Source organism: Phyllostomus hastatus, unplaced genomic scaffold (genome assembly GCF_019186645.2).
Source record: "Phyllostomus hastatus isolate PE091 unplaced genomic scaffold, TTU_PhHast_1.1 phas_scaffold_129, whole genome shotgun sequence".
NCBI lineage: Eukaryota > Metazoa > Chordata > Mammalia > Chiroptera > Phyllostomidae > Phyllostomus > Phyllostomus hastatus.
Window position 1 is genome coordinate 32,869,094 of NW_025334009.1, and position 26,218 is coordinate 32,895,311.

Consider the following 26,218-nt stretch of genomic DNA (forward strand, 5'->3'; position numbering starts at 1 on the left):
AAATAAGTCACATAGCATACTTATGATATATCACTTATGTGAAATCTAAAATTAAACTCACTCAGTAAAATGCAGAGTGGTGTGTTTATCAGGTACGCAGTTGGAGTATGGGGGGGAATGAGGAGATACTGGTTAAAGGTTATGAACTTCCAGTTTAACAAGTTCTGGAAATCTAATGTACAGAATGGTAATTATAGCTAATAATTTTGTATTATATAGTTGAAAGTTGCTAGGACAGTGTATCTTAAATATTCCCACCACACACACACACAAATGGTAATAATGTGATGGGATGGAGGTGTTAGCTAATGCTATGATGGAAATATACTGCAATACAAAAATGTATCTATATTTTGCACATCTTAAACTTACACGATGTTTTATGTCAAATTATGTCTCAGTTAAGATGGGAAAATAATGCCCCAGAAATTTTTATCTCGCTAAAAATATCCTTTAAATGAAAGCAAAATGAAAATTTGTCTGACTAAGTAAACTAAAACAAAGTTAAGCAAATGACTAAACACTCTTCTCAAAAGAGACTATCCAGACTAGATAAAAATATCAAATCATATATTTATGAGACATATCTTCAATATAAGAAGACAGGTTGCACTAAATGGATAAAAAATATATACCATGCAAACTGTCTATATTAAAGGTGATATGACTATATTTACAAAGTAGCAATCAAAACAGTAAGTACTGTAAGATAGCTCCCATAATACTATCAGCTGATTTTTCCAATGAAACTTTGCAAGCTAGAAGGGATTGTCAAGAAATACTCAAACTAATGAAAAGTAAGGAACTATAAGCAAGATTACTCCACTCAGTAAAGCCATCATTTAGAATCGAAGGGCAGATAAAGAGCTTCCCAGACAAGAAAAAACTAAAGGAGTTCATTATCACCAAACCATTATTGTAGGAAATGTTAAAGGAACTCATTTTTTAAAAAGATCAAAGCTATGAATAAAATGGCAATAAATACATATCTATCAACAGTTGAATCAAAGAAACAAACAAGCAGAACAGAAATAAAAGCATAGATATAGAGGTTCTGATAGTTGCTAGATTGGAGGGGAGTTGAAAGGATGGGTAAAAAAGGTGAAGGGATTAAGAAGTATAAATTGGTAGTTACAGAATAGTCATGGGAATGTAAAGTACAGCATAGGAAATATACTAGTCAAAGAACATATTTGCTTTGACCCATCAGCATGAACAACAGTGTTGAGATTGCATGAGGGAGACAAAGAGGGAAAAATTGGGACAACTATAATAGCATAAACAATAACATATAATTTAAAAACATTTTATAATAATGTGGTAAATTTATTAGAAGGCACAAAAACAAAAATTTTAAGATTTTATTTATTTTTAGAGAGGGGGAAGGGAGGGAGAATTTAATGAATTAATATGTAGATGGTTTTCTTCAACATTGCTTTTAGTAATATCATATACAAGTTTTCCACAAACTTTAATGTAAATAACACAAAGTACTTTATTAGTCCACAAGACTAAGTAAATTACTTCATTTACCCTGTTATAAGCTAAATGTTCTTGATTTTCAGAGCACTCCAAAGCCTTTGCTTCCTTGGTTTAAAAGAAAAGAAAAAAAAATGTGTCTTCAAGTGCTTGTAAAGAAAAATTGATCCCACACATACAACACCAGAATTTTTATTCCTACTCTTAGTCCTACTGTATTAACTACAGTTTCCAGACAATTTGACATCACTGTCCTTTTACACAACTATATTATTGCCTAAGCTTAGAAAAATTTGTAAATTCAGCTAAATGGTGTTGCCTTTCACATAACAGGACAGATTTTACTCCATAATTAAGAATGAAATCACAGATTACAATATAATTTCAATAACATTTTTCACAAAAATAAATGTCCCACACACAGTATATCACTCTGTTTTTGAAATAGAAAGCCATTATCAAGTATATTTTTCAATTTAACCTGGTAACCTAACTACATTTAGAGCTGAATAATGTAATAGTGTTGTCTAAATAAAATAATAGAGAATGGTACAAAATAAAATAGTATTTTAAGTATCAACCTTCTCAATGTCAAGTTTTTATAAATATTTCTGTTCAGTTTGTAAAGATGGCTTCACATTTGTGCTATTTATCTAACAAAAGCCCTCATCAGCAGATTTTAGCAAATGACAGCCTGAATAAGCATTCTTCATGCACTCTCTATCACACTTTCACTCAGGACAAAAACAGCTCCTAGGACAAGCAAGGTAGCAATACCTGAAGGGTGCAGACAAGGCCATGGGTTCTACAGGGGTTCCTGCATAAAAGAGCGCAAAGTTTTCTTCTGAACTAGGCATGAGATCAGTAGATACCGGCAAAAAAAGAGAAAAAAAAAAAAAGCCTAGAAAAAACTAGTACTTCTTGTCCTTTAAGGATAGAAGCCCTGAAGTGTGTGGTCCTAGGTGGGTCTGCTGAATATTACTGGCCTTAGAGGAAGTACAGCACACAACTAGGACTGAGTTGCCTCCTATTCCGAAGGCTGGGAAAACACTACCCAATTAACAAGACTGTTAGTTAGTGTGATACTCACAGGAATGAAGGCCATGACAATGTCCACTATACATGACTTTGTGCTGATGAAGGGATCCTAATAATTTGACTTGACCAACCAAATTGAGGATACTTAAAAAGTCAAAGCAAAATAATCTGCCTGAAAGACTTGGCAACCAAGAAGGGGGAAAAAAGTACCATAAATTGGGTACATAAGAAACAAACGGGAAATTTAAAGAATGGAAAGGACTTCTGGCAGTTACAAAAAAAAATTTCAGCAGCTCTGGCCAAGATGGAAGCATAGGTACACATGCTTTGGTTCCTAGGACAACCAAAAGGATAACAGCCCGTTTAAAAACAAAACCAGCCAGGACTGCCAGAAAATCAAATTGTATCGAATTCCAACCACCAAGAAGTTAGAGAAGAAACAGTGGATTGAGCACCAGCCTGTGAGCCAAAGAGTTGCCAGTTCGAATCCCAGTCAGGACACATGCCTGGGTTGCAGGCCAGGTCCCCAATGAAGGGCATGCGAGAGGCAGCCATACGATGATATTTCTCTCCCCCTCTTCCTCCCTCCAATCCCCTCTGTCTAAAATATAAATAAATAAAATCCTTTAAAAAAAGTCTTCAAAAGAAGAAACATTCATCCAGACTGGCAGAAGGGACAGACACAGGCAAACCAGGGAAGAGAGGACACATGATAATGCAGCACCTGGCAGACTGTTCGGACATGGCGGTGGCTGGCAGGATGGGCAGTCCCAACTTTACAGGTGGATAAAAACTGGGAGAAACAACTGGGGAGTGAGATATACTGTGCAACCCAGAGTTCCAGAGCAGGAAATAAAGCCTCAAACATCCTGGCTGTAAAAACCTGTGAGGGCTGCTGTAGCAGGAGAAACTACCTGTCTAGTAGGAGAGTCTACTGGAGAGGCACCAGGGGTCCTAGAATGTACACAAGCCTATTCACTCAGGAATCAGCACAAGAAGGGCCCAATTTGCTTGTGGGTAGTGGGGGAAGTGACTGAAATAGCGTCAAGAGACAAGCAAGCAGGGAAAGAGACAAGCAAGCAGCATTGTTCCCTCTCTTAGCCCTCCCCAACATATAGTGCCACAATGCAACAATGTGGGTCACCCCGCCCTGGTGAATATCTAAGTCTCTGCCCCTTACAACATAACAAGTGCTCTGAGACAAAGAAATATGGCCCAAATGAACGGACAGATCAAAACTCCAGAAGAGAGTTAAGCAACAAAGAGAGAGCCAACCTATCAGATACTGAGTTCAAAACACTGGTAATCAGGATACTCACATAGAAATGACTGAGTACAGACACAAAATAAAGGAAGAAGTGAAGGAAAGTGAAATAAAGAAAAATATACAGGGAACCAACAGTGAAGGGAAGGAAACCAAGACTCTAGTCAACAATTTGGAACAGAAGGAAGAAATAAACATTCAGCCAGAGCAGAATGAAGAAAAAATTCAAAATAATGAGGAGAGGCTTAGGAATCTGTGGGATGACTTTAAACATTCTAACATCCAAATCATTGGGATGCCAGAAGGAGAAGAGGAAGAGCAAGAAATTGAAAACTTATTTGAACAAATAATGAAAGACGACTTCCCCAATCTGGCGAAAGAAATAAACTTCCACGAAGTCCAGGAAGCTCAGGAGTCTCAAAGAAATTGGACCCAAGGAAGAACACACCAACATACATCATTATTACATTACCCAAGATTTAAAGATAAGGAGAGAATCTTAAAAGTAGCAAGAGAAAAGGAAACAGTTACCTACCAAGGAGTTCCCATAAAACTCTCAATTGATTTCTCAAAAGAAGCCTTACAGGCAAGAAGGGGCTAGAAGTATTCAATGTCATAAAAGGCAAGGACCTACATCCAAGATTACTCTATCCAGCAAAGCTTTCATTTAGAATGGAAGGGCAGATAAACTGCTTCCCGGATAAGATAGAGGAGTTACAGAAGTTCATCATCACCAAGACTTTATTATACAAAATGTTAAAGGTATTTTACAAAAAGAAGATGATCAAACTATGAATTGTAAAATGACAACAAACTCAGAACTATCAACAAGTGAACCTAAAAAAACAAAAGCAAAAACAAATGAAGCAAACAACTAGAACAGAAACAGAATCACAAAAATGGAGTTCACATGGAGGGTTATCACGGGGGACAGAGTGGAGAATGAGGGAAAAGGTACAGGGAATAAGAAGTATAAATGGTATGTACAAAATAGATAGGAGGAGGTTAAGAATAGTATCAGAAATGGAAAAGCCAAAGAACTTACATGTAACACCCATGAACATGAACTAAGAGGGGGAAATGCTAATGGGAGGGTGGTGAAAGGCAAAGGGGAATAAAGGGGAGAAAAAATGGGACAACTGTAATAGCATAATCAATAAAATATACTAAAAAAAAACTTTCAAATTTAAATAATCACTGGATGAATGAAAGAATAACCACTATGGAGAAGTGAGTTTAATGTTCTAGAAATGGAGTGGGGGATAAGAAAACTCTCAGCACAAAACTACAGAAATGGAATTCATGAGGAAATGGTTTTAGATGCATCTAAAAGATCTAATGTGTAGATGTTTGAGAAGAAGGTAAACTGATCATTTTAAAAAGACAATCTACCTGATCAGTAAAAGATCCAAATCTGCACATAACATGGCTTATCTAGTTACTGAAAGGATGAACTGAGAAATGACACATATAACCATATCCAGGTAAAAATTCACAAATTCTAAGGAAAAAGAGAAAATCTTATAAATTTCAGGACCAATAATTAAAGTCAGATAACATATACAAGCTCTACCTGCACAGAGCATCCAATCTACATTTAATGCTTTGCTCTTAAGATAAGCGAATAGCTACTAATACCAGATATCTGAGGAAAGCCTCTGCATCAATTATCAATTTATTGTGTCTCGGCTGCAAAGTTACCCTTCAGTATCTGCTCTATGATAATGGACTAGACTTTATAAGCATTTCCCCTTTCTAGTAAGCACTATGTTAAGCTTTATTAGCATCAAGCTCTGGAAGGAAACTGCAAGAGAAAGGGGCTCCTCTTCCTAGTTTTGGTATGTTAAAGTTTATCTTTCCCTGCTCTTGCTGCATAGTCCATCAGTAGTGAGTATATACAAAAAGTCCTTGAATAATGTCATTTTGTTACAATAGTGATGAGATGCTATAGAAACTTAACACTTGTTATATCAATTAGCCTATGGTAAAACTAGTTTCATTATACATCATTTCATTTATAATCACCTACTGATGATGTTAAGTGAGGACTTACTATATCAGCAAATGCAGTAGTGGTCTGTCCTAGCCTGACACCAACAGAGTGCAGCCCTTTGGCAACCTTGTGCCCTGGTGGGGACTGGTGATTACTCCAGATGCAGCTCTCCCAACATGGACACTAGCACACTCCATCTCTCATGGTGGCAGCAGTGTCTCATCTTCTATTGTACAACTGTCTACCAGACTCAATGTGACTGTGCCTCGGCGTGCTGTTTCCTGCAGCCCAGCAACTTTGAACCAACTCTGGCTGAGGCAATCCAGTAAACTTCTATGTCATTCAATAGGCCGCAAAATCACCTTATCTAACAAGGTCTGGACCCCAGCCTGGGGAATTGGAACCGCCCTTCCAAATCTGTCTTTCCTCAAAAAATCTCCTTCAGCCCTAGGATCTCCATTAGAATCACCATTATATTTTTACAGATATTCCTCCATCATAGTTTAGTAATTGTAATATTACAATTAATACTTTAATAATTAATAATAAATTTTAACAATTCAAATTACTGTGCGGTTTCAAATTCCTGATGAAACCCAGATTAGTACATAATTGATCCCAGGAGTGAGTCAAGAAGATAAACCTGTTAAAATTAGATTTAGAGACTGCTTTGGTCATGCCCTTGGGATTAGGCACAGGACTTAGTTTCTTGCCAAAGAAATGGGGTGCTGGGGTGCTAGTAATCTATGACATGAACCAGTTTCAAAAAATCAACCATGCTATCACCAGTGGTTAACACTGTATTGAAGCATCAACTTAAGCACATGCCTTGGGAGCTTAAATGGCTACCTCATTTGCCATAATGGCAGTAATAATGACCGTAAGGACAGTAATGTGAGGTAGGTCCTTCTATCTATAATTGAGCACTTAAGAGAAAAAAATGACAAGCTCAAGTCAGCTTAAGTCACAGAGTAAGAACCAGCGTGCTTGTGTGATTCCCCTAACAAATCTCTTCTTTCTTGTAGGTATGGGTATTGATACTGCTGAAAATCAAGCCAAAAATTTAATTATATAGGTTGCTGGGTTACAACAGGTGAATTCAGTCTCATCGAGTTTCTCATTTGAAAATTAAGACCTTGATTAGGAAAGAATGGGATTCTTAAATGTGGAACGGAGACACCTAGTTGGTTCTGAATGAAACTAATAATTTGTAACCCTTCCTTATTCCCCATAACCTCTGCCATTAATTGGAAACCTAGCATACCAGAGAAAGTAGGTTGCTTTCCAGTGTCTGTGAATACAAGCCTTCCCTGGCCTGAAAATTCTGATACTCTCACATGGGTAGATGGTCATTCTACCCAGTTGATACATGGGTTATTACTAGAATCTGACTAAGAGTGAACCCAAATGGTCCAGGGACTCGCCCTATGGTTATTTCCCTGGTTCCTGACACACATGTAACAAACATACTTGGCAACTCTAAGAAACCCACATTGACTTTGTGACCTGTGGGATAAAGGGCATTATGGCAGGAATGTTTAATGCCAACATAATAAACTAGAAGTAATACTACATCCTTGGGGAATTGCAGAGTTTAACCAAAGACCTGAGAGAAGCAAAGGTGGTAAAACCTACTACATCCCCATTAAACTCAAGTGTGTGTTCAAACTAGAAATTATACGGATCCTGAAGAACTACTGATTACCATAAACTTAATTAAATGGTGACTTCTACACCTGCAGCCCCTGGCACTTCATATGTAGCTAATGCCTGTTTCTCCACTTAACAAGGACCACTCTAAGTAAGTTGGTTTTAACTTGAATGAACAAAAGTATACCTTCACAGTACTGCTTCAGAACTGTTAATTTTCCTGCTGTCCACCGTAATATAGTTGCCTTGGTTATCTATTATCTGACATTTTCCATGAGGAGTCTGGACACAGCCCAGCTGAATCTTCTACTTCAATAAGGGCTGCAGTAAGGCATTTTCTATGCTACATTCTAATTTGGAAGCTCACATAGAAAGAATCAATCCACTTCCAAGCCCAAGTTATTGGAATAATTTACTTCCTTGTGGTTGTTTACAGAATTCAGGTCCCTAACCTCATGCCAATTATTGGCTGTAGACAACTCTCAGGGCCAAGGAATTGTCTACAGTTCCTTTCCACATGGGTTTCCCCAACATGATTACTTACTTTGTCAAGACAACAAGAGAATTCTTAGAGTAAGTCTGCTAGCAAAACAGTGGTTTCTATAACATAACGTATTATGATAACAATGTATTTTGTTTCATTTATTATAACAAAAAATTATAAAACAATCAAAAGAAAAATGGAAACACTCCAAAATATGAAACACTTTATGCATTAAACAATCCTGTATTCATGGATCATCAACAATGGAAATAATTTATCAGTTCACTTTTACAAAATAGCTATGATTTTCATATAAGCCTAGAACAAAATACCAAATACAAATACATCACAATATAAAAATTATGATTACAGGTAACTTTTTCTCTCTTCCTTTAAACATTTTTTCCTAGATTTCTGACAAAAGATTATAGACCTAAATCAAGAAGTAATAAATGTTTTAAAAATTATATATCCAAAAGGAAATCATTTGTCAACTACTCACTAAGTGCTAAGTATAGTAGTCCCTCCCTTATCCATGGTTTTACATTTGAAGGTTTCAGTTACTGACAGTCCAAAAATATTAAATGAAAAATTTCAGGAATAATCCATTAAGTTTTAAATTGGTGTTCTGAGTAGCATGATGAATTTTCTCATCGCCCCATTCTGTCCTGCCTGAAATGTGAATTGTCCAGCATATCCACTCTATTTATGCTATCCACCCATCAGTTACTTAGTACCAGCGTCAGTTATGAGAAGGCACATAGAGAGCAAACGCTCCAGAGCATACACACGAGTGCAAGCCCATTCACATAACTTTTATTTACAACATATTATTTCTTTTGTATTGTTAGTTATTGCTATAATCTATTACTGTGCCTAATTTATAAGCTAGCCTCAACCACTAATAAAAGATTATTATGGAATTTCTGCACAAAATGTCAGATATTTGTACTTAAAGTTGTCCTAGTTATTTTTTCTCCTTTATTTTACTCTGGGATTGATCAATTCCTTCTGGAACTTATTAGGAGATGAAATAAAAATTTTTACAAACCAAATAAAAATCCAGAAAAATCCTGCCAGAGTTTAGTGACTAAAGAATAATCTAATACTGTCGATAGTGTGGAGCAACAGTGTGAAATGGCTGACTCCAAATGACCAGGAAGTACTACTATATCAGATCAATCTAAGATATATGAGTGAATATGATGGTATGAATTACTAAGAAAGACAACTGTAGTGAAAATACAACTGTCTTGCTGTTAATACCTGAGTTGTTGTCACCGAGTTGGTAACAATTCTTTCAAAGTATTAAATATTTGCCTTTAACCTGTCTTGTTGAGATCAACACACCTAAATTAAAAAATGCTGCCTGATTCATAAATAAAGTCAGGCTATGGATATTATAGGTAAATGATTTCCTATTATAATTAACCCAGAATAACCTGTCTGGTCCTGTTTATCATATTCTTCTCAGTTAAAATAAAAGATATTAGTAAAAATATTTATTTTAATATGTCGGATCTATTAAAATGGACAGGAAAAAAAGACTTAAGCACAATCAATTTAATGTCACAAGATGATAAAAAGTTCACAAGGAGAGACTAGCAAGAAACATACCAATACAACGATCTCTTAGTGATGGGTAAAGATTAGAGTTTTAATAGGGAATATTGAGTTTTTAACTTCCTTGAGGACATGTGTTGAGGCAATCCTTTCTGGAGACACTTAGGAGACATTCATATCCTAACCCATTCACACTGTAAACACCACAACATCTATAAACACTAAGACAATGCATGCCAGATCAGTTCTTGTCTTGTTTCAAGTAAGTCAGAACCCTCAAAGGACTAAAACCAATGAAAAAAATACTTATTACAATTTTACATTTCTGTTCTTTATACTGAACAATAAATCCACATTTCTAATGAATGGTTATAGAGCTGCAGGAAAAAACTGAACAATTACATGGAGTGGTACAAATTTAGTCATCAATGCCATTAACAATCATTTAAAATATCTCAGATCGGCTTTCTTTCTTATTTCTTTAAAATCAATTCCAATTTTCTACCTCTCTCCTTATCTGTGTTCATGCCCACCAAAATTTTTGACTCTAGATGAAAATATCCTATTCTATAACTGAAAATTCTCACCAGGAGGAAACACCTCTTTTGTTAAAAACTCAAGGTTTAAGACCAAAGCCTAGCAAATACTTTGGAATTATATCAAAATATATATAATTTCTTCAGCAATTTTGAAACAACTGTAAATTTGGATGAGCAAAAGTTCTGCTTTTATACATGATTAAAGTTACTGTATAGAGTAAGAAACTGCATAAGCACACTCAATCCAAATTTACTGATGTGAACTAAGGAACAAATTTGAAGGAATCTCATTTATACATCAACATATCTTTATTCATATGAGGTTCCCTGTATTCCAATTCTTACTGAAGGTATAAACAAGGTATTTTGACCACAAGCATTAAAGTAAGTTAGGTCCCCTCTTTCAATAAAACTAGTAAAAAGCACAGTATTTTGTATCTTCGAACATCTATAAACAATACAAATACACCTAAGAAGTAGGTAAATAAAGTCCCTTTTTTCCTGAATGAATGAAAATAAAACCATTATATATAACCCTTTGGGGGGGGGGGGTTAAAATGTGCAGCATCAGTTAAGGAGGGTAACACTCTGGCCAACAAAGTTTTGGAGCCACTCCACTCATGGGCTCATATCTGGCCTCCTTCCACCTGGCTGGGAGAGAGGAGGGAGTCCTTGGTTTCCCCACATTTGGAGGTACAGCTATAAGGCATGGAGAGCGTGCTGCCAGCACCTTGTATTACCCGCCCCTATTCCCAGTGTATCACCCAAGAGGCATTTACAGTAGGAGGATATTTATATATATAAATCTTTTACATATATATTTCACTATCATCACAAATCTAGCAACAGTCATATATTTACCTACTAGATCTCCTCTAGGCCATCTATATAAAATGTGGTATATCCGTGAATGATGCCTTTTGGAAATTATTTAGGAGCTATCATGAAGGGAATTAGTAATATCTAAAACATCCAAGTTAATTTAAAGCCACAAGCTTAACATCAGCAAGTACACAAAAAGTAGCAAAAGTAAAGTGTTTACTAAAGCTAAACATGAAAAACAATAGGTACCTTTGGAAATAACAAATAGAGGCTGTAGATCAGAGTATCTAACTTTCTTTAGGACTTTAAATTATATATAACTTGCAGGCAACTCATGCTTTTATCCTAGCACTAATCAGTGGCTTTTATAGTTATTTTTCTGGAGAAAAATAGATTATTAAATAGATTATTTTATTAAATAAAATAAAAATATGTGCTGCATAATTGCCTTGTAATTATCTAAAAGTAACTATAGTATGGCAAATTTGTGTTTTCCCTTCCTCAGTATGTACTAATGTGGAGAAGGAGGTACCCAGTTGTGGACTACATTATCTAGCTCACCTTAGTATACGATAACTTCCCATCAACAGAATGTAAACAGAGAGATCAAAAGCTTCTATGAACCAGGTAGTGTTCTCCATTCCTCTCCCTTTCCATCCACTAAATGCAAACAAGGCTAAGGCTCTAGGGGAAATAAGGAGCCAGAAAATGGAAAAGCATGGATACCTGAATATCACATGAAAGAAAGATGCCTACCACTAATTCTGGTACTGGATAGTTACCTAACTGCAAAATTAATGTCTATCATAACAAGCTACAAATATCTGAAAATTATTTTTTACAGCATGTAATACTACTTTATACAGTTGCTAGAATTGTTGGGGACAGATTAAAATATCCACAAAGTTAATATCAGAGAGACATTCTAATTATGTAAAAAACCAAGCGCTCACTCTTAAGTAACTATTAGCCTATCAATTAAGGATTTTCAAATAGCTATGAAATAAAATAAAATTAGCTGTTTATATCTTATTCACACACATACAAATACCTGAGAGAAATGCAGTTTATGTTCAGAACGTTCTTACTCTTATTCTCAAATAATGTTAAGAGTTTTAAGGTACTAAACTAATTATGAAACATCCTAGACCAAGTGACTGTTTAAGACATGCACAAGATGAGGCGATGTGATAGTGGAGTTTATGCAATGAAGAAGTTCAAAGGTAATCCAGCGGAATCTTAAAAGGAATCAAGAATGATTTTTATGAAAACATAATCATATGTGGGAAAAAACCATGGCCTAGAAAATCTGAACATTTCTGAAGATGAAATTAAAATACCTTGATTGATATAATTATTTCATTTATCTAGTATTGGTGAAATTCCATTTATTTTCATTTGTCTCTTACAACCTCCCCAGGTTCAAAATAGGAAGTTGGTTTGTTTTGTTTGTTTATTTGAGGGTGGGGGGATACTGGTATAACTTGACACAAGTTCAAACTCTATCTTTTGCTTTATCTCTTCATCATATTTTATTAAATCTCAATAAATTTATTATAGTAAAAAAGTGTCAAAAATTACAAAAGACAAAACATGTATGTTGTTACATAATAAAACATTATTAAGTTCATACCAGCTGTAATAAAGGTGAGCTGAAAAATAAATGTATGTTTCTGGACAGTCTCCTCTCAAAAAAGAAATGTGTTTAGGAAAGTAAAATAATATGCTGCTTTAAGAGAGAAGCATTTAGTGTTGGTGGTATAAGAGAAAGTAATATGGCCATTATGGAAGACCAAATAAAGCCAAATTATCTTCTCATTAAGAAGACCCATGATAAAATAGTAGATAATTTAAGAAGAAGAAGCTAATCTTTCCTTTGTAATGAGACAGAGTCAATCAAATAATTTAAATTCAAGAAAGAAAAGCACTCTTCTTCACTTAAATTCACTGAAGCCTTCAAAAGGTATTCTATCACTTTTAAATGATCCTGGGATGTCATCTTAACCTTTTATTTTGAACACAATAAAAAATTCATTCATTGGAGACCTCTTGTATCTGCCTTTACTCTAAAAAGGGAGATTTCATCCCTGAACCAGGAAGGGATATGAAAAACAGTTCTTCAAGAAAGGCTTCAACATGGAGCCAGAAAGAGAGGAAGCCTTAGGATCGGAACTTGCTAGGATGGAGAGGGAGAAAAGGTGGGGAGGTAGAAGTAACTGTCTTGGGCCAAGAATCAAATTTCACCCAGAAGTGGTTCTAACTCCTATCCTCTTACCTTCCCCATTACAAACCTGTGATAGTAGTATATTCAATTACCCCAGTCCTTAGGATTCCTACCTTCTTATACTTCCCCAACTTCCTCCTGATGGTAATCAACAGGATTGCAATCCCAGCAACAATGGCCATCAGGACCACCACAATGACAACACTGGAGCTACTTGTCAAATGTTTCAAGGAGGAGCAGGGATGGACTTCTTATTCATGTACACATTATCAGCATGGGACCTTCACTGAAGTGCACATCAAGACTGCTATAGTAATTTGTACCTAACCTTCTTCTAAAAATAGGCAGAGCCTACAATATCCATCTCACAGAAGGTCTTTTGAGAGGTGTTCTGCTGCTGCTTCATATAGATGGTGGGCTGCTTGTAGTGGACAACCAGCAAGTACTTGGCATATAGCCTGTAGCAGTCACAAAAGAGCCACGGCTGTTCAGCTTCCTAGTCTGAGTTTAAAAGTACAGTTTTCCTGGCAATGATGCTTTGGCAACAAGTGTTGTGTTGTAAGTTCAGGTTCTCCTTTTCTTTTGTTTTATCCTCACATGAAGACATGTTTATTGATTTTTAGAGAGAAAGGAAGGGAGGGAGAGAAACATTGATGTGAGAGATTAACATCCATCAGTTGCCTCTCACATGCACCCCCACCAAGGACATAACCTGCAACTGAGGCTTGTGCCCTGGCTGGAAATCTAACCCACCTGCCTTTCAGTTTACAGGATGATGCTCCAACCAAAACTAAGCCATACTGGCAGGGTCAGATTATCCTTTTCCACATCATGGATGCCCATCAGGTTCACCTACCAACACAGTAACATCTGGTTGCACTGGTGAGCCTTCAAACACCATTTCTGTCACATTTAGGCTATACAGGCAATCGGTGTCAACAAAGGCATGCTTGGTAGGCTTCATAAGGTCTGGCCACACGATAGCCACTCATGCATGCTTTTATCTGCAGGAGCTAAGAGGTCTGGAATGAAGCAGTTCACCTCAAGAGCCCACTGCCTAGCACCAAGAGCATACTACTCACCTTTCCCATCCCTCCACTCCTAAAACATGGACTTATTCCTGGGACATGTGGCTGGCTGTCACCATTAGCAGGAACATTAGGCCGAGATGACCCACCCAAGTGAAGACAGAGAAATGAGAACTGGACAAGACATAAAGATATTCACAGGGCTAGGAACAGGACTCAATGTCTGCTTCCTGGGTGACAGACTACAATTATGTTATCTTAACAGCTACTTTCTTTTTAAAAGAAAAATTCAATTGTAGAAAAATCAAAATACATAGCTGCTAAAGTTATGATTATGTATAGTTTAATAATTACTGAAGATTAACTGTTTCAATTATTTGACAATCTACCTACCATCATGGAAACACCATTTATCTGTGATCTTTTACTCATTAGAAAAATAAACTCTACCTTAAACAATTTTTATTTTCAGTTTTCTACTTTTACCTTCAGCTGAACTTTATGTAAATGTTGTTTCATGTTAAATTACTGTTGGTGGGATTTGCACATTGGTATAGCCACTATGGTAAACTGTATAAAGCCTTCTCAAAAACTAAAAGCAGAACTAACACATGAACCAGCCATTACACTTCTGGGTATCTATACAAAGAAAACAAAAAGACTAATTCAAACAGATATATTCACCTCTATGTTCACTGCAGCATTATTTACAATAGCCTAGATATGAATGCAATCTAAACTCATCAACAAAGGGATAAAACAAGATGTGTGTGTGTGTGTGTGTGTGTGTAATGGGATATTAATCATAAAAAAAGAATGAAATATTGCCATTTGTGACAACATGAATGAACCCAGAGGGTATGATGCTAAGTAAAATAAATCAGACACAGAAACACAGTATCACATAATTTCATGTAGATGTAAAATCTAAAAAAACAAAACCTATAAATGCAACAGAATAGAAACAGATTCATTGAGAATAAAGTGATGGTTGCCAGAGGGAAAGGGCAAAAAAGTCAAGGGGACTAAGAGGTAAAAATTTCCAGTTATAAGATCAGTAAGTCATGGTGATGTAATGTACAACATAGGGAATATAGTCAGTATCATAATTACCTAGCAGTGTCAGATTTGTGGCAGTCACTTCATCAGATATATAAATGCTATACACCTGAAACTAACGGCGTACATTATGCTTTATAACTTAAACTAGTATAATACAGCATATTAACTACATTTTAATTTTCAAAATTTAATTATGTTTCTAAAAATCAGAACGTATGTTTTAATATTTTATTATGTGACTTTAAATCCTTTATCCAATATCTTACACCATAGTGGTCAGAGCTATAAAAACATAGTTCTTGTATTTCACTTACATATTAAGTTTATTCAATATATGAATAGAATTTGCTTAGTTCTATGAGGTTTTACTCATTTTCATTATAGTATTTCATTCTTTCAATATTTTCTGGCCACCTTTGTAATAAGTTTCATTTCAGTCAATAGCACAGTTATTCACCACTTAATTACAAGGGTATGTTCTAAAGATCCCTCTTTAGGTATTTCATTGTTGTGCAAACATCATATAGTTCACTTAAACAAACCTAGATTATATATATTGTAATTTTATGTGCTATACTTTTAATCATTGGCAGTGCAGGTTTGTTTACACCAGCATCACCACTAATACCTGAGTAATGCACCGCATTGTGATGTTACAACAGCTACGATATCACTAGGCAACAGGAATTTTTTAGCCCATTGTAATCTTATGGGACCACTGTCATAAATGCTGTCTATCACTGACCGAAAACATCATTATGCAGTGTGTGAATGAATATTTGTTTTCTCTCTAATGTCTCATTAGCATTTCTTATATTACATTCACTTCTTAGGCATTCTTAAGCCATTTTAATACTTCTTGAAACTTTTAAACTTTTCAGTGAACATTCAGAAATTAATATAAACACTTCACTCCATTAATAGCTCAGAAATGCATACAATTCTCATACTCTCACTATGTAATTGTCAGTTCAAATACAAGTTAACAGATGAGATTTTAGTAAGTTCACAGGCGCTTTTTCACTTTCCTTGGTGTAGTCACAGCTACATCTTGGGTAAGGATTCCTATGCATTTGAGAGATATGGCATAAAATGCACTTGTTAGCTGGGGACTAGATCAATGCCTTATAAAAGTCCATAGTTTTACATCAACACAAAGCTTCCCCCCTACAGAGAGAAAAAGATTGATCACAGACTCTCTTAAGACACCTGTGTTTTACTACCTGTATTTTCAGAATTATATTTTAGATAAAGGCCATGTGAAGCTAAGAGCTGAATTAAAATCCAGTTCAAGAAGTCATTTTCTCTGCTGCCTTGCTTTAACTTTAAATACAATATTGATGTCAAAAATTTATTTTATTTAGAATAATTGGTTATGAAGTATTATTTTAACAATAAATGCACATGTACTTACCCCTCTTAAATGTGGTTTTAGATTACATTTGGCTGCAGAGTTTTACACATCAGTCACCTGGGAGTGCCTGGTTTTTCACCACTAGATTCCCTAACTCATTTTAAGATGCTTAATGTTTCTTTCTGATTGGTCTCTCTCCATTTAAGAATGTTGAAATGGGTAACATATTTACCAGTGGAAGGAGATATTATTTGTCATCAGTTCTGAACCTGAGCTATTATTTTTTTAAAGAACATTTGAATATATATGGTATGAGTGGAGCACAGTTTGTTTAACCATTAGCCTGTTGACAGATAGCTGAATTAATTTATTGACTATTATGAATAAAACTGTTATTAACATTTGTGTTAAAAAAAGACACCTATGCTTTTCCCATTCATACTTAAACGAACAAAATCAGTTTTATCTTCACAGTCACCTGTCAAAAGCAAATAGAAGATCAAACTGTGTCATTAAGTATACTTAATTTATAGGCTAACTCCAATTCTTTATCCACCTAAGTTATTATCATTGCACTAAGACCAAAGGAGTCTTCTTAGCATTAATCAAGTTTGTACTGGTATATTAACAAACAATTTATAATGATATATTAACAGACTATATGACTAGCAAGAAGGATTTCTGTTCCCTTTTATTACCTGAACAAGACTACGAGGCAATGATCAGGTAAGTTTAGTTTATATGGTATCTTTTGCAACCTAACCCCCAACAATCATCTCTTAATGAATTTTTGTTGAATGAAGTTATAGTCTAGCTTCTTAAGTTGACATCTGGGATACAAAATGCTAATATGAACTACAGAAATTCAGTTAAATGCTTACTAACTCATAACTACTAAAACAACAGCTAGAAATCATCTTAGATACCTTCCTCTATCTCATCTTTCAGATTCACTTCATAACTTTAATATCTATAGAATCTATCACTTCCTCTTCATCCTCACTGACACTCTTTAAATTCAAACTTTTATTACTTCCCAATTAGATGAGCAAAAAAAAGAAGCCTCCCAATTGGTCTCTCTGATTATAGCCATATACCCACAAATTGTCATCTAAATTATTTTCAGAACAGTATTTCTAAAAATGCGAATATGCTTGTCATTTTCTTTCTAAAATAACAATTTTACAAAAATAAACTTTCTCTTAGTTCTATCTTTACTAGAGCATCTATGGTCAGCATATAGATTTCAGCTTTGCATGTCCTGTTTCTACTGTAAGAAATGGCCTCTGCAGCTGCCTATCTAACTCTACCTATCTCTCAAGTCTCAGTTCAAGTTTTATCTATACCGGCAAGTCTTCCATGACCCCATATTCTAGACAGAACTAAGTGAAATCAGTGTTTTCAACCTACCCTGTATATCTCTTACTAAAAAATTCTATAACATGTTTCCCATGACACTGTATTACATGAAGGTATAACTGTGGTATCAATTCTGCACATTTAGAAACTACCTAGCACAGAATCTGGTTATATGAGGTGCATGATAAATATCTATTAAGCTAGTGAAACTGATTCTTTATAATTCTGATATGAAGAAAAGTAATTTCAGAAACACCCATTTATTTTTATTTCAAATAAACAAGATAAACAAGAAGCTTTCGATCATGCAGTTTCAACAACACAATACTTTAACAGCCATAGTTCTTTCTTCTTCCTTCTTGTTCAGTTACAGTTGTAAAACTCCACACATAAACACTTGTCTAGTCCCATTCTTTCTATCTTCTAAGTAATGAATACAAAAAGCTAGGTGTTCAATAATTTTATGTATGTGTTTATACTCTATGTAAGTAGTACAATGTTTTATATATCATTCTGTAGCTTGCATTTATACCTTAAAATGCATTTCTGACATTTATCCATAATGGTACCTAGATTCTACTTCACTAATTTTAAATGCTGTACAGAATTTAAGTGTTTGAATATATTTACACTATACTTATCAATTGTTCTGTTCATATTTATTGTCCTGTTTGTATTTATATGTATTTAGTACTTTAATTTTTTTGCTATTATAAAGAATAAAAATTTCTGTGAGCCTCTTTTATAAACATACACAAAATTTCCTTGAGAGGTAACATCTAGAAATTAAATTGTTTCTTCAAAATATTCTCAGTTAAGAGCAAAAGAAAAAAGTGGTTTCCCCAGTATAGGTAGTCATTAAATATTTAATGAATGAATAAAAAATGGATAGGTCATTCAGCTTTTCATGATGCTGTCCAATTTTCTTCCAAAGGGGTCATACTTCTGCTAGTTGCTACTCTGTTGTCTGACTGACTCTTAGTATCTTCCAGCCATTATGTTATTTAATATGATGAGTATGAAATAGTATTTTATTCTGTTCCACCAAAAATCTTTTTCATTTTTCTTTAGTACTTTCTTAATGGGTTCTTGTTCCTAATACATGTTCTAAGTAGTTATTATTACTATACAGAAGGCTCTTTCTAATGTTAATTTTCTCTCTAGGAATTCTGCTGGACACTCTCATCAGTTCCTTTTTTAAAAATGTATTTCATTGATTATGCTATTACAGTCATCCCATTTTTTATCCCTTCATTCCCCTCTACCCTGTCCCTTCCCACCTTCATTCCCCCACCTTAGTTCATGTCCATGGGTTGTACATATAAGTTCTTTGGCTTCTCCATTTCCCATGCTATTCATAACTTCTGCCTGTCTATTTGGTACCAACCATTTATGCTTCTTATCCCCTATACCTTTACCCGTGTTCCCGCCTCCAACTCCCATCACAGAACTCAATTTCTGTGATTCTGTTTCTGTTCTAGTTGTTCACTTAGTTTAAATTTTTGTTGTTATTTTTTTAGGTTCGGTTATCGATAGTTTTGAGCTTTTTTTGATCATCTTCTTTTTCTTAGGTAAGTCCCTTTAACATTTTATATAATAAAGGCTTGGTGATGATGAAGTCCTTTAACTTGACCTTATCTGGGAAGCACTTTATCTGCCCTTCCATTCTGAATGATAGCTTTGCTGGCTAGAGTAATCTTGGATGTAGGTCCTTGCCTTTCATGACTTTGAATACTTCTTTCCAGCCCCTTCTTGCCTGCAAGGTTTCTTTGGAGAAATCAGCTGAGAGTCCTATGGGAACTCCTTCCTAAGTAACTGTCTCCTTTTTTTCTCTTCCTGCTTTCAGGATTCTCTCTTTATCTTTAATCTTGGGTAACGTTATGGTGATGTGCCTTGGTGTATGCTTCCTTGGGTCCAACTTCTTTGGGGCCTTCTGAACTGCCTGGACTTCCTGGAAGTCTATTTCCTTTGCCAGGTTAGGGAACATCTCCTTCATTATTTGTTCAAACAAGTTTTCAATTTCTTGGTCTTCCACTTCTCCTTCCAGCACCCCTGTGATTTGGATGTTAGAACACTTACAGTTGTCCCAGATGTTCCTAAGCCTCTCCTCATTTTTTTGAATTCTTGTTTTTCATTCTGTTCTGGATGAATGTTTATTTCTTCTTTTTGTTCCAAATTGTTGATTTGAGTCCCAGTTTCCTTCCCATCACCACTGGTTCTCCGTGCACTTTTCTTTATTTCACTTTTCGTAGCCTTACTTTTTCCTCTATTTTGTGACCATACTCAACCATTTCAGCATTCTGATTAGCAGTGTTTGGAACTGTGCATCTATCTCTTCATCGCTGAGTTGTACTTTTTCTGGAGCTTTGACCTGTTCTTTCATTTGGGCTATATTTTTTCTACTCAGTGCACCTGTTACGTAGTAAGGGGTGTAGCCTTAGGTATTCTCCAGGACTGTGCAACCCACATTGCTGCATTGTGGCGCTACACGTGGGGGAGGGTTCCGAGAGGAAACAATGCCTCTTGCTGAGCTCTCTGCCAGCTTTCAGTCACTTCCTCCACTACTCATAAGCAAAATGGTCCCTTCTGGTGCTGATTTCCAGGTGGGTAGTTTTGTGTACATTCTAGTACACTGTGGGTCTCTCCAACAAACTGTCCTGTGAGACTGGGAGTTTCTCCTTCTGCCTCAACCCCCAGGTATTTTCAGTCAGAGGTTCTGCAGCTTTATTTTCCCATGTTGGAACCCTGGGTTGCGCGATTTGTCTCGCTCTCCAGTTGATCCTCCCAGTTTATTCACATGCAAATGTGGGATTGCCTGGTCCAGCAGCTACCAGATGTGAAGGCAATACTACTATGACATCTGTCACCCCACTGATTGCCAGGGTTGATTCCGCTGATCTAGCTGGCTAGGCAGGTGCCCCCTTCCTCCCTCATGAACCCATGTGCATTCCTCGTGCAGCTGCACACCTGGTAGAAAAGGACGACCTTCCCAAGTAGAATAGAAGATTGATCTTTCATCAAGGGTATATGAGTAGCTACACTCCCCTGATAGAACCCCCAAAGAAACTTTCAAAGTCCATTTCATTAGTTCTAATAGCTTACAGTCTATCTCTAAACTTCTGAAATGGATAATTTTTTATCACCTTTTATAAATGTCAGAATTTTTATATCCTATAAGAGTACTGAATAGTAGTCAAACTCTACTGCTTGGTCCTGGGAATAGGTTAAAATGTCTCTGTTAAAAATGATATGGTGTAAGCTATAGCTTTTTGGGAGATAACAATTACCAAGATAAGGAACTTCCTTCTTGTTCCAAATTCACCAAGAGTTATTGTTCATCATGAGTATCACCTACATTTTAGCTAATAAATTTTCTAAGCATTCTGTATCAATTCAGGTAAGGATTGGTGACCCCCCACAACATGATTATTTGGTTTAGGACAGTCAAAGATTTTCTAATATTAAACTATCCTTGAAATCTTGAAATAAAACCTCCAGGCCATGATAATACATTGAACTCAAATGATTAATATTTTTATTTAGCTGCCCTTTTCTACCATTTCTTTTTCTATTTAATTTCCATTTCTAGTTTTATTCCTCTCTTCGTAATTACTTTAAGTTTGCTTTATTTTTTTTCCAGTTTCTACTGCTTTTGCTAATAAGTAATACATTTAAGACTGCATATTTATCCAAGCAGTGCTTTAGCTGGCCCCAGTATTTTCATTAACATTCACATTTCAACTATGCATATATCTTATTTATCACATGTATTATTTAAAAGTTCCTTTCCATACTTGTAAATATAATGTAATTTAGAAGGGGAATTTATTTTGCATATTTCAACATCACTTGCATTGTAGTAGAAGTCAGACATTCTTTGATAAAATATTTCAAGATTTCTTTTAATCCTCAATATTCTGTAGTTATAATATACTATTAATATTTATATAATTATTTTCACTTATCTTGTCCACTTCTGAGAACGAACCCTTGGATCTAAAAAAATGTGTTTGAAAATGAATCAAATTATCTCTTTAAAAACTATGTTTTGGAACATATCCTGTTTCCACTGACTACTTCTCCTGGCATATTATGGGACCCTTCAGTCCATACCAAAGCCCCTCAATTGCTCTTTCATATTTACTTCTTTATTTCTCTGGGATACATTCTAATGAATGCCAAATTTTGAATTTTCCCTTTGATGGCATCTAATGTTCTTTTTCCCTCAGTAAAACTAATTTACTAAGTTTATCCTCCTTTTTTAATCTCTTTAGCATCTTAAGTATACTTATTTATTTTAACTATTCTTCCCTCTCCAAGTTTTTATGACTACCTCTGCTCATCCTTGTCACTCCAATGCAAAACTAGAGCATACAATATGGGCTCAGTGCTTCCTGTTCTAATATTAAGGATTTTTAAAGTCCCAGTCACACACAAAATAAGCAGACATTTCAATTCAGACCCTGTTTACAAGGACTATACCTATGCCTGTCTTCTCCCTTCCCTCAGCCTTTGATATCCCATAAGTTTTGATATAAACAATTACCTAACCTAGGAACCTCTTAAGTATTAAAGGAATCTCTATTAATAACTACATTGATAATATGCATAAATTAGGAGTATCATGAGTAATCTGAGACATATGATCACCCTCAACATAAGCCTTAGCCTATGCAGTTAGCAGCAACTTTCTTTAATTTCCTTTGCAAACTCTTGGCTACAAGTAACTGCTTCTCTATCCTAATCCTGTTCATCACTTAATAGTTTTTCTTATACCAAAACCACAGAAAATTTTCATTTCTAAACTCATTAATGTTCGTATTATCTTTTTAATGTTTTATCTATTATTACTTTACATTTGAAATAAGGAGTTAGTAAGCACTTTCCTTTATTAGTTTTTAAAACACGCATTCCTGTTGTTCAAAAACACTTTCAGGAATTTATGTTACAAAAACATTCCCACATGTACATTTCAGATGAACATAAAAGAATATTCAGCCCTGGCTGGTGTAGCTCAGTGGATTGAGCACCGGCTGTGAACCAAAGTGTCGCAGATTCGATTCCCAGTCAGGGTACATGCCTGGGTTGCAGGCCATGACTCCCAGCAACCGCAGATGATGTTTCTCTCTTTCTTCCTCCCTTCCCTCTCTAAAAAATAAATAAATAAAATCTTAAAAAAAACACAAAAACTGCAATAGGCTAAAAGCTAAACCTTTAAAAAAAAAAAGAATATTCAAAGAAGTACTATTTTTAATAAAATACTATTATTCTAAAGTAGTTATCTTACATGTACTGCATTTTGAAGAATAAAGCAGCTCAAATACAAACTGGTAAATAAAGAATGACCCAGTCAGATTAGATAGTAGTGCAAAAAATGTATAAAAATATAAGGTAAATTCATAGGGGGAAAAAGGCCAGAGTAGAATGTTGAGTGAAAAAAATTACAGAAATGTATAGATTAATTTGAAGATACTTAGGAAGATAAAATATAATTTAAGTAAAAATACAATGTTTTATTAACATAAAATATATTTCACATTATAATATAATCTATTGTGTTATTTTATGAGTATACAGTATATAAAAATACTATATATAATTATATATAACATTAATATAAAAAGAAAACAAAGTTAAAACATGTTCAGGACAGACACATATAGAGAAATGGTGAAAAAAAGTTGAAAACGTGAGTTTAAAGCTCTTTATGAAAAGCACCAGAGGGCTGACTACTAATCATTACCTTTCATAAAATAAGGATTCAAAATAATTTAAGCAGAGAGTAATGGTATAAAAGAGCATTAGGGAAAATTGATCTGAATGAAGAATATAGAAAGAACATAGTAGACAAAAAGAAACAGCTTATATTATTCACTCTTTTCTTTCAAATACAGATGAAATTTTGTGCATATTAAAAGCTGGTACTGAGGTTTAACATAATATGCATTAAAACTATATTTACATAAGCAAATACCTATTAAAATAAGGTTTTATATGAAAAAATTCTGCATTAAAATAAAACTTCCTTCATTTTTCTGCTTGTATTTACAATACAATAAAGTAGGTCTTAAAAATAAATTTTTTGTAACTTGTTAACAATTTTTCTATTAAAGTATAATTGTCATGCTTAATAACTAAAAGTTACTTAATCTATTTTCTAATTATACTTACATAATTTACAAGTTGCCCATTGCTTTAGATAACTGAGAATTCAGTATTTCTTTTACCATCTAGCATCATCTTGCTACCCTACCTTCTCCCTTCCTTCCCACACCAGTTCCAAAACCTGTGAACACATCAATCTGATATAACAATACATAAAAAGCAGTAAACACTCAACTCTTAAGGAATTCAAAAGGAAATTCAGGTAGAAAATAGAGAAAGTTTGCTAAAAAATAAAAAAGTTGCTTGCCTTTAGTTCTAAAAGTAAATCTGTTTCATAAATTACCTAAATTTCAAATTCAAATAAATATACGAGTTGAAAAATAAAAATGCAAAGTAAAATATACCCTTTTCACCCATGTAATTGGAAAACCTTAAATATAAAATATCCCATTGCTAGGCACACTTCTGGTGAAATATAAACTAATACAATTTTGGGAAGAGTAATATGATATTTATACATCACACAGTTAAATACCTTTTAATGAAATTTCACCTCTAGTATTTTAAAATGAATAATTGTTATTTACCCTTATAGCACGAAACCAATACAAATGTGCTCTTACAGAAGAGTTGATGATATTTGTTGAGTGAATGAAGAGAAAGAGTAGAGTAAAAAGGTTATAAAAGATCACATACACACACAATATAACCATGAAACATTAATTATGGTTATTCCTAATTCACTAATTAGGAATGCTTTTTTATACAATTTCTTCTTTTAATGCACACATTACCTATATTAAGACAGGTTCTAAAAAATATATCATTAAAGCAATAATATTCTCCTAAGCAGCTTCTCTTATGATATGTAAGTCATTTTACTCAGCACGATGTACTCTACAGTATATCTTACTATTAAACAAAATGCCTTTCCCTGACACTCTACAAAACAACCAAAGCAAAACCTTTAAGGATAAACTTCTTGAATATACAATCAACAAGAGTACATAAAACATCAATATATACACTAACAGGTTTCACGTATTGCTTTATAAATGAAAAAAAGAAAGAAAAAAAAACACTCAAAATTTACCTGCATTGCACTTTTCCCCAGTTTCACCACTTCAAATAATGTGACAGGCTCCCCTTCGCCATTCTGTTGAGGGTGCCCATTAGCTCTTCCACGGCCTGTTCCTCTAATTCCAGCTTCAATTCTACTTTTCTCTCCTGGAGATTTTCGAGGTTTCTTATTTGTAGACTGAGTAAAAACATGAAAAAAATAAATGTAGGCATACTTTGCTTTAAGCAGAGTATTCTAAAATTATGTTTGATCCTGTGAAAGGTAGGTAGTACTACTGAAGGAAAGACACATAACCCCTGACCAAAGGAAGGCTTACAATTTGCTTTCAGTGATAAAAAGTGCAAACAGCAAAGAGTAAATTAATTAATTTAAGTTAATTAAATTAAAATAAAGCTTATTTATGAAAATAAAAATAAAACATTTTAATAATGTCCCTCTCTTGACATGTCTTTCTTCATACCCTCTTCAATACTCTCCTTTTCTCAGAAACTTGTTCGATAAAACTACTTGGCAATACTGCATATTTGACTTCTCCCTCTAGTGAAGTATTCAATTATTTCTTAGCCAGTCATGCAACAAATATACATTGAACATATTTGGTACCATTCTAGGTACTGGAAATATGGGAATAAACAAAGGAAACTCATTCCTGCCTTGATAGAGCTTACGTTCTTCAATTAACATCACATTTCGTGCCTCTAGGTTTTTAATTCTTGTATGTACCCTTACCAGGGATAGAACCCATGACCTCGGCACAATGAAACGACACTCTAACCAACTGTGCTACCCAACCAGGTCTTACACTCTCAGTTTAAAAAAATAATAATAATTCAACACTAAATACCACCTTATCTATGTTTCACCTTTAGGGGAAAGGGTAATTAGATAGAATTGCTCGCAATCACTGTGATTATTCCCATAAATTTCATTCATTCATATATAAACTTATCATGGTTGCTGCTTCCCCAAACTCACCAATGAAATTAATGTTGCTAAATACAATAAACATTTCTTGAAAGTTAATAGGCCATAATACTTCTTTTCATTTCAGATACCTTTTCTGTCCCTATGTTCCTTACCTGTTTAGTGTTACCTTAGGTCTCTGTTGAGTATCTGTTCTTCTCAATATTTATTTTCTCTTTTGAGTGATTTAATTTACTTTTTTAACAGCCT

General features: G+C 34.6%; 1 protein-coding gene across 4 annotated transcripts in view; it reads right to left on the minus strand.

Annotated features, from left to right (window-relative positions):
* The window catches only part of STAG1 (stromal antigen 1), a 387,806-nt gene that overhangs the window by 243,806 nt on the left and 117,782 nt on the right, over window positions 1-26,218 (minus strand). For all 4 annotated transcript variants that reach the window (XM_045856709.1, XM_045856706.1, XM_045856708.1 and 1 more), the window contains one exon: window positions 25,058-25,222. In XM_045856709.1, the coding sequence (XP_045712665.1) occupies window positions 25,058-25,222 (165 nt within the window). The remainder of the gene's footprint in view (window positions 1-25,057; window positions 25,223-26,218) is intronic.